Genomic DNA, 10731 nt, shown 5'->3' with positions numbered 1-10731 from the left:
TCATACATAGCACATAAGACCTTCCGGTCAACTCATAATACCACTCTAGGTAATGTATAGTGAGAAGACTCACCTCGTGTAACTCGGTAATTCAGAAATCTCGGACTCCATGAAAATAGGATCTAGCCTCCGCCTAATCATAGGAAATAAACACTCGACATCAACACATTTCCCAAGGCTAGACCATTCCCTCTCTTAGCACTCTCAGGAGGGTAAAATACCATTTTACTCCTCTCAAGGCTCAAATACTCTAAAGTTGACCAAACCCTAAAAGTCAAGAAAAGTCAACCTTTTGAGGTACGCGATGCGTACCAGATCTGTACGCTAAGCGTACCCCTTGGCTTCACGGAATCGGGGTACGCAGCCCTTTACGTCGCGCGTACTGGGATTACGCCCAACGTAACCCCCAACTTTCTCATCCTCTTCATTCAGGTCTTAATCGGTTAAGTCTTGCATCCAAAATGCAGATCTGACTTCTCTAACACGACTTAATGCATAAAGTTGGCGACTTTAAGCCTTTGCATGGCTATGGAAGTCACAAACACCCAAAACACTCTATTTCCAACCTTAAAAGGTCCATATCTCATGCATGAACAACTTTTAACAACCAATACTGGATTTTTATCACATAACAACACTAAATGAGCTAGTATGGGACAAATCTCGGCTTCTAAGAGCTCAACCACTCAAAAAGCTATGAACTTGGGGACCAAAAACCCTAAAACTTCTCTCTACAAAGCATGAACAGAAAAGATGCAAAGCTTGAAGCTTTTTACCTTAAAAGGGATCTCCAACCACTGTAGAACTTGGATCTACTCTTTCTCTTCCACCTCTAGCTCCAACAATGGCTTCCTCTTCTCTTTCTTCGCCTCAAAAAGGTACCTTCAAGCTCAAGAACACACACAAAAGATTATACACGGATTTATGCACTCTAAGGGCTCACTCAAGGGGGTATGGTGGCAACGGCAAAGGACTAAACGTTCCTTTTATAGTGCACAAGCCATAATTTAGGGTTTGCATCTAGACACATTACACCCAACGTAACCCTAGGTACGCCCAGTGTACCCGGGCGAGTCCGCGTCCAAAATAAGCGCGTGAGTACGTGCAGCATACGCTTCTTTATGCCCATCATACTCACAAATCCACATATAACTTTAAGGGACTCATCTTTCCATCTCTCAAAGTAGAAGGGTCATAAGGCTTACCTAAATTTCAGGCTGTTACACATAAGACAACCAAGTCCAATATTAAGACTTTAGGTCCATTAGAGTTGTACTAGGCCGGGCACCACCCACTACCACCTCGGTCAATGGTGGCTCGCGGCGGTAGCCACCATTTCTAATGGTTGCGGTGGTGGTTCTTGCCTAATATCGCATATACAACTTCCTATCGCTAAAGTACATATGCACACACAAAAGCACATCCACACAGCCACCCTTCACGGTGGCTAGAGGTGGCAGAAAACAGTGGTAGGGGCGGTAGCCACAACTTGGAGGTGGTGGTGAATTAGTTTCTTGGTCATTCAACATGCATACAACACCATAATGCCATGAATAGGTAATTCACTCAATCCTACATCATATTCAGCCACCCCACAGGTGGCTGGCATCACCAGAGTAGGCAAAAACGGTGGCCAAAAGGCTACCGACAGCAACAACGATGCATTAACCTCAAACATGTCGATAAGGATGGAGGAGAGGAGAGAGAGAGATAGGGAGAGATGGAAAATGGTCTTACCTGAAGCCTCCCATTAACACGCGACCCTTGCTGCAGCGAAAACGTCCATGAGTCAGCTCTAACGGTTATCCGACTGGTTTACAGTGTCTCCGGAAGTGGGCATCTCCGGCGGCAACTAGGGCAATCGATCTCAGCTAAACGACGATGGCTGAAGAGGGTTCACATTGCAGCTGAGATGCTCACAGGAGGTAGTAGCATCTGCATTCAATGTTAGGGCTTCCTTATGCAACGAGGGGAATGAATATGTTTAATCTCGTATCCATCTCAACTTATGCTTGATTATTCACTTCTGGTCTCTCCCCATCATTTCTTTTTCAACTTAAATCCAATAGTTACCATACATCCCTCCACTTTGAGAATTATTTGCAAGACTAATCTGAATATTACCTTTTAACCCCCATGATCTAAATTTTGACACATTCAGTCCATCCTTCTCACAATTCACTTCATAATAAGTCCTAATAATTATTGAACACACCCTGACTTCTAAAAATCTTTACGAAATAAATCCTGAAATTACACTTTGATCCTTGAAAGTCCAAATTATATTACTTGGCTCCCCGAAACAAACAGCCCGCTAAATATTATTGATTTTAGGCTATTATTCAAATTACCCCTTATCCATTTATTTATTTAATATGTGGGATGTTACGTAATTCTATTAAGAGATCTAGTCTCAGAAATAGAAGTCAACCATTTCAGAATATGAGTATTATCGTAATAAAAACGATCTAGTAAATAATCAAGCACTTAAATAAATAACTGAGACATAAATATTTATACATGCTAAATTTAAAACATACATTATTCCAAACATTATTTTATATTACAAGTAATTTATTTTCTAAGCATAAATAATAAACTAAACTTCGAGAGTGTAGTTCTAACTTGCTTGTGCTCAACTAGTTACTTTTCTGTAAATTTTTGCAATCGAGTTACAAATATTAGATTAACATTTAAGTACCAAGTACTTGAGTGTGACACGAAAAGTATGAGTTCTATCCAGTAGATACCTGAATTACTAGTATCTTTCAGACTTTCTTTCTACATAAGAGGAGCAGTTCCTCTACTAGTGTCCAGTTTCTTCACAAAAGAAACAAGATCCATCTATGTTGACCTTATTGGATTTTTGGGCTTAAATGTGTTTGTTCCATAAAACATTGGCCTTTTAGATCACACAAGGTGACTCTTTTAGCCTTGTGCTATTCCAACAAAGTATCTCTATATTTATTGGAATATTGCTTAACCTGTTATACATCAGATATATGTTTAAATTATCTAAGACTTCCTAGAAGTCATCAATAATTATTCCTAGCTTGATGTCAGAAGCATGTTGAGCTTCACAATGATGCCTTTACTAGGTAACATATTTAGGTCTATTACTCAAAGCATTTAGTTTAGGAATAGGTCCTTTAAGTGTATACAATTTCACATCTCTCAAGAGACTGTCTCTTTAGATATGAATCCATTCATTGAAGTTGTATCTATTGAATGTTATTGTTTCATTAAGTCAATTAAAAAGAAATGACAATTCATGGTTATGAGAGTGGATTATATATCTACAAAACTTTAACCAAATTCATTTAGTATTTTTCAATATTTAATCTTTAATAATTAATACCCTTTTTAGTTTCTAAAACATTAATTATCAAAGTCTAGGAACCAAGTTGCAAAATAAATAAATTGTTAGGTATGCTTTATCCCATTCACCCAAATTCAACCTGATAGGTATCGATTTTCAATTATATCTTACCATATAATTCCTAGATTTATGGGATCGCTAATAAGGAATTTAATTAGAAGTGTTTGATCCCATCTAGGTATCCTTTATCACCAAAGTTTTTCGATAAAATCATCCAATTTAAAAAACTTGTGTAATCAGCCTATACCTTGGTTATAGATATCGCGAAAACACATCGGCCATCAAAAGATGACACTAAGTGGTTATGTATCCTTTATCCCACTATTGCATACAAGAGACGTGCAAGTGTTCTTTAAAAAGGATTTCATAAATTTGAGGTTTGTAAGGGGTCATTGATGTTTTTATAATTCTAGTTTAAAAAACGTGGTATATCATGGTTATTGCATGCATTCAATAAACCATGGTATACCTTTTAAAAATATTATTTTTATGAAAAAAATCACATTTTGACATTGCTCCTCTTATAAAACCCGGTTTATAAAATTGACGCGATCAAATTTTAATAGCCAGTATTAAGTCAATGTTTGAGCGCTTTAGAACATTTGTAAACCTTTTAATAAAACTTCCTTTTATAAAATAACGGTTGGAGTTTGATAAGTCTACAAATCTATATTTTAAACTTATATACAATTTTACTTCCAAAATTTACCGGTTACTAGTTTTAACGATAAAGCTTGTTTTATTGAAAAACTATTTTTAGCATCTTATGTTAAAAGGTAAATTTTATTAAAACCAAACTCCTTGTGATGTTTATTTATATTCAAATATTATTTTGCATTTAAGAAACTAATTTTGTCAACCATAACATAATAATAACATAAACAAAAACAACACAAGCACGCATAACAATTATAACATATGTGTATAAACAAGCCATTAACTAGTAATAATTTTGCGAGCTATCATAAAATTATCAAGTCCATTCCTAAAAGGAGAGACCTTTATCTTGTAAAGTCTTTATATGCTCACACTTGCTTCAACACCTTGTAGCAAGCTTATAGTAATAATTTTGTAAAGTTTGAGAAACTTTAACAAAATCAAGTTTATAACTTTTGATCTTCAAAATGTCCACTATCTCCCTTATTGTTACATTTTTATAAAAATAAATTATTTCTAAGACAAATATATTACTTCCAAAAATTAACAAATGAAAACTATCTACTTAATTATTACATACCATATGAATAACTAAATAGTTACAATCATATTAAATAAATCAACACATTCACCAATATAATGGTCAATGGCTAGTTTATGCACATCATATATATATATATATATATATATATATATATATATATATATATATATATATATATATATATATAATAACTAAATAATTACAACCATATTAAATAAATCAACACATTCACCAATATAATGGTTAATGGCTAGTTTATGCACATCATATATATATATATATATATATATATATATATATATATATATATATATATATATATATATACACTAAAAAATATAACAAACAACTCTTTATTTTTCTAAGACAATATTTATGACGAAAAAGACGCATGTATACTTTTGGTAAAAAAAATAACAATTATAAACATTTGAAAGTTATCATAGAAAGTATGTATAAATTTTTCTTACAAAGAGAAAACCATCCGTGTTTTCCAAAACCAAAGATTTCATCAACTAAAAAAATAATCTAACTAATCTTGCGAAAATGAATCTGATACCAATTGTTGAGTTTTTATTCAATACATCTGGTTTCACAGCCGGTAAAATTGACAACGGAAGCTTTGAAAATATTGAATAGAACTAAACTATTTTACCCACAAATGATCATTTTACAAGAGTTAGAAAGATTAAAACAATCATAGAAGGGATAACATAACAACCTTTGAAGGATTTGATCCTTATGGCAGGTTGGAAGTTGATGAAGTGTAGCATGAAACTCTTAAGCAAGAGTTCTCTACAAGTATCCACCAAGAAAAAGTAAAACCATCAAAACATGCTAGTATTCACTTGTAATTTGTTGTTTATAAAGCTTTGAAATATATACCAACTATATGTTCAAAGGTGAACCAACAAATTGGCTTTATCTAGCATCAAAATACAGGAGAATGGAGAAAAAGAAGAGCTATGAAATTCCGAAATTTGGCAACCCTCTAGAGAGCCTCTCATGCTCATAGTTTTGACCCCAAAGAAGAAGGACAATGAGACTTGCAAGAAGTATGTCAAAACTCTTCCATGCCCTCCCTTATATAATGTCCAAAAAGCATAGGGAGACCATAAAGGAAAAGGAGAGACAACTTTGTCCCAAGCATGACAAAAGAATAGACAAGGCATGCATGCCCTGTCTCCTCCTATTTTTCGAAAAAAATGTATCTAAAAGAAGATAAAAGTTGTCTCATGGCTAGTTTATATATACATATATGTTATCTTTATAAAAATAATTCAGTTTAATAAAGAATTCTCAATATATATATATATATATATATATATATATATATATATATATATATATATATAACTAGTCATATATAATTGTCTTATTGTATATAAAACTACCTTTTATATAAATTGAACTAGTTTATTAAGATATAAAAATATCTTATAAATAATCATAGTTTATGATATATTTCATCACTTATGTGTGATACACTAACACTCCTCATATTCAGAGGATCGACGGGGATTAGCAGGGATGTAAATATATGTTTAGCCTGTATTAACTCTCCAAAAGAACCTTTGTGGAGAGAAATGAAACTCCAACATATACTTATTGAACAATGTCGTACCGATATCAAATACGCTAACAATAAGAAATAACTTGGTATTCCCTTGGCGCCCAAAGAAGAAGTCCAACAATGCAGGAAGGAAAAACATGAAGAGGCAGGGAAAAAAAATAAGAATACAAAGAAACTTTGATTAATTATTCAACAATGCCTAATTGCTGGAAAAACTTAATGAAATTAAAACAAACGTTTACCCTTATTTATACCAAATAAAATACAACCTTAATCTAAAACAAAAAACTGCGTATATGGAAAGTTTTCCAAAGGCATTTTCTCTTAATTACACCATAAGAATTGACACCAACAATAACCATTTCAACAGCAACATTTCACGTCATCTTGGAATTCCTCTTTCATTTCTCCGCCTTCTGCTTCATCATCACCATCATCCGGTGATTCCTTATACTTGTAGAAGGAGGCAACAATGATATAGATAACAGTATTAACTGCGCTTAGTGCAGCCAATGTCCAATAATACCGATCCAAACGGCTCTCATTCAATGTAGCCTGAAACCAGTTCCACTTTTGGTATCCCTCACTCACCTTCCCCACAACACCGACACACAAAACACTAGCCATGGTTCCTAATCCAAGCACACCCTTTGTGAAATACATCAAATATTTATTCATTGATTTGGGCGCTTGGTGCTTGAAGAAGCTTGTGATACTCGTATTAGCAATCCCATCAACGGCTGCAAGGAGTACAAACTGTGGAAGCAGCCAAAATATACTCATTGGGATCCTCTGGTTAGGCTTGTCTAGCAACCCGTGATCCTTAATCACATCAAGCCTTCGAGTTTCCACTTTTGCAGCAGTGATGCAACAGGATACTGAGATAACCATAGCTGTGACGATCCCGACTGGGGGGGCATACTTTTTGTTTGGCATACACTTGGTCAATAAGGAATAAAAGGATGCAGATATGCCACTGGAGAGTGTATAGAACATAAGAAAGATTGGAATTGAGACATTTATTCGTCCAAGTTTACTGTCCATCCGATTGGCTTGCTCAAGAAAGTAAGTGTTTCCAGTAGAAAGCACAATCCCAATCACTATGAAGGTTAGCCACATCGGTGCCATACGAATACCGATTTTGGTATCTTCTACTTCGCGAACACTGCAGAACCTCCACTTTTCAGACTGATGCTGTTCTGGTAACTGAATAGCTGCCTTGTCTAAGCACCTGTGTTTCACAATATAAACGGTGAAATTAACTGAATACTAATTTCAGTGTTGTGTTTTGAATAAGAAAAAGTCAAAAGACCTGAGGCTGCTGGTGGAATGAGCATCTTGACCATTATAGAGCTGTTTATGATCGGGAAATGGTTGAGAAAAGTTACGAGCAGCAGCTACAAAAACTCTCAAGGTACTTGTTAACGGGCTCCCCTCTGCTGGCTTACAAGGTTTGTAGACTCGAGATCCACTCAAGAACAGAAGGGTTGCAACCAACGAAGATATAGCCGGAATCCCAAAACGGATTGACCATGGCTTTATATATGGAAGTGCAATACCTCCAACAATTGATGCCACCACCACTATAACCACACCTGCTATTTGCCAAATACTTTTATCTCCATCTTTAGCTTCATCTTCATTTTCACTTTTTGTTTGTAGATCTAAAAATGACTTTAGCGAGACTACATGACCAGCCATTCCGACTGCTATCAATGGTAAAGCTGTAAACAACAAGACTTTTTGTGTGTACCCAACACATTCCTCCTTGTAGTCGCTACATGGGCCAAGGACAGGCGGGGTTGACATGAATAAGAATCCTAATCCCTACATTAATTTGTGTTCAATTTCATGATTTTTCTCGATTGCTGAAAGAAACTTTTATATTAAATCACTTACTATAGTGTACGCAGTGCTAGACAGCAGAAGCATATAGTAGTCACCCATGAAGGTGTCAACAACAAATGCAAACACAATCGTCAAAGCTGGTGTGATTCCGTTCCAAATATTTATAATACCAGCAGCATGTGTACTATTAAGATTCCAGACATTTGTCAAGTAGTTCACCATCACATACATTGCAAAATCAGCTAACAGATCTGCCACTAGCAATGCTGTATTTCCGAGAAAATAAGAATAAAGTTACAGATTAAGGGAAATAAGTTGATTGTGCCACTTATAAGTAGGTCATCATCACTTACATTTCCAAAGTTTTTACAATTAAAAAAAAAAAAAAAAAAAAAACAAAAGAACAAAAAAGAACTTATACGGATTGGGAAAAGCAATGCCGTCAACACACCTAAGCTGATCAGTTCAAATTAATCATCGATACCAAACTAAGAGCAGAGAAGAAAAGAAAATCTAAGATCTATCTATCAACAGTAAGGGATTACCTGATATCCTAACAAATGAACCCATTCTTACGTTGACTTGGATGTCACAGTTTCTCGTGCACAAAGATGTTCAAGCCGTAAAAATTATCTTACAAATTAACAACACGATGAGTAACTCTGAAAGTTTAGTCGCTAAATGAAAAGGTACAGAGAAACGGGAACCTGGCTTAAGGGGGAATGAATTACAACGGTCTTTTATCTACCAAATATAATCATAAAGAAAGATCACAGTGACTTGCTTATACGTGCACTACAAAAAGGAATTTTTTGGTAATCGCATTAACAAAGAACTTTTACTCGTAATTTAATAACATGTTTTTATATTCTTATTTATAATAACAACAAGGGTTAAAAATATAAAATAATTAATTAGTTAATTTTATTTTTCCAAAATAGTCATTTAACTTGTTTTTTTTAATGTTTAGGATTTTTTTTTTCAAAATAATTAATTAGTTATTTTTAGGGTCACTAAACAAACAAGTAACTTATCTTATGTTTTGGGTTTTTTTTCCATAAAATTTCTTTTAATTTGACTTTTTTTTTTCTATATAGACCAAAGTCTTGTGTTTTTTTAAAACAACCCAACTTTTAACTACTACTAGTTATTTGAGCCCCAAACCACTTACCAACATATAATTCAGTTTTTTTCCCATAAAAAACCTTACATTTTGTGGGTGGTCTGCAAATGTAGTTAGAAACTTGTAGTTGGTAGTTAGAAGTTGTAAGTTGTAGCTTTTATTTGTATAACACCCCAAAAACAACGATATATAAAATTTTGTTTTTAGATTAAATAATCGTTAATAGATTTCTTCCCATAAAAACCAGAGTAATTAAGTTTTACAAAACATTGACAAATCAAAGTAATACATAGAAAACACAAACATGTGGTGTGTGCTCTGCAATCATCCCGAGCCCTTCCATTTGAAAACCCTATTACCAGAAATATAAACTGAAAACCGTAAGCATAAAGCTTAGTGAGTTCCCAAAATACCAGATAGCATACAACCAGAAAATACCATCCACAAAATATCATCCACAGAATATCATCCACATACATATAGTTGCCATGGGCTCCCCCCATAGTCTTTACCAGGAATGTCATGGGCTCCCTCTCGTGGTCTTATATCCAAATGTCATGGGCTCGCCCCATGGTCTTTCATGGAAGTATCATAGAGATAACTAGTACTCGACATAACAAGTAATGGGTCGGCTTTGGTGTCTTCGACCCATGGATATAGTGAGAAGACTCGCCTCACATTGTCGAATCACACAGACGAACCCCGACTGCTGGCTGACAAATCCCCGAACTGTCAAACATCAAAAAACATCCAATTAACAATTTGGTGCCATTGCATAACCATAAATCCATACTTTGGGTAAAAAGACCAATTTACTCCTAACCTAGCTTAGTCCAAGACCACGGCCCAAACTCAAACTTTAGAGGACCAAAAGCCAAATAATCAACCAAGGCCCAATTATGGCCTAATTTTTAAAATTGGGCCCAAACCGTTACATGGACCTTACCCTAATGTCCATCCAAATATCCTAGCCCATACACTTGGCCTCGGATGGCCCAACAAAAACCCAAACACCAAAGCCCAAAAGAAAGGCCCAACTCGAAGCCCAAACAAGATCAGGGTTTTCACATAAAATGACGATTATGGTTAAATGAGAAAACATAACACATTAAGGAATTAATCAATTAAGTCAATCACTCTACCAGGTCAATCATACAACGTGGTCGGGTATAATTCATAATTCCAATCCAATGGTCCAAAACACGAGTCCCAGCATCTAGAGTTCGACATCCAGGAAACAAACCAGTGATCAAACAATTTGAACAAGAAGATGAACAATCAAGCACAAGAACAGAGAAGAGGAAAGAATTAATCAAGCAATGCACATGTATTATAGCTGGGACACAAACATGTAAGGTACACCTTGACAACACACACATATGATCGGTTTTGGGCATAAGACATCCTATGTGCTCAAACAAACCCTAATGCTTGTATCTAGGTTTCTCTATTGTACATGCAACTTATCCAAGACTATAAACCTTAATTCTAGCATTCAAGTAATCATATTAACATGAGAATAAGTTTATAATGTTACCTTGATTGTTATGTAGCAATAACAATCCCAAATCTCCTTGTATTGACTTTGGAAAGCTTAGAGTCATAAG

At 34.9% G+C, this 10731-nt stretch overlaps 1 protein-coding gene across 1 annotated transcript; it reads right to left on the bottom strand.

Annotated features, from left to right (window-relative positions):
- Window positions 1-6307: 6307 nt before the first annotated feature.
- On the bottom strand, window positions 6308-8761 carry LOC145085973 (protein NRT1/ PTR FAMILY 5.5-like). The gene is made up of 4 exons (XM_079023680.1): window positions 8547-8761; window positions 8053-8267; window positions 7466-7980; window positions 6308-7384 (listed from the first exon to the last, which is right to left on the bottom strand). The coding sequence occupies exons 1-4, from the start codon at window positions 8569-8571 to the stop codon at window positions 6517-6519; spliced, it is 1623 nt and encodes a 540-aa protein (XP_078879806.1). The 5' UTR covers window positions 8572-8761; the 3' UTR covers window positions 6308-6516.
- Between the last annotated feature and the right edge of the window lie 1970 nt (window positions 8762-10731).

This window comes from Lactuca serriola, chromosome 2 (genome assembly GCF_051521515.1).
Source record: "Lactuca serriola cultivar US96UC23 chromosome 2, Lser_US96UC23_V15, whole genome shotgun sequence".
Taxonomy (NCBI): Eukaryota; Viridiplantae; Streptophyta; class Magnoliopsida; order Asterales; family Asteraceae; genus Lactuca; species Lactuca serriola.
This window is presented reverse-complemented; position numbering and strand designations above follow the sequence as displayed.

Excerpts from the sequence above, each read along its gene's own strand:
- LOC145085973 (XM_079023680.1), bottom strand. The coding sequence starts at position 8,571 with ATGGGTTCATTTGTTAGGATATCAG. Across the intron at positions 7,981-8,052 it reads CTAGCACTGCGTACACTATA|GGATTAGGATTCTTATTCAT; the intron begins GTAAGTGATTTA and ends AAATTAATGTAG. Across the intron at positions 7,385-7,465 it reads CATTCCACCAGCAGCCTCAG|GTGCTTAGACAAGGCAGCTA; the intron begins GTCTTTTGACTT and ends TGTGAAACACAG.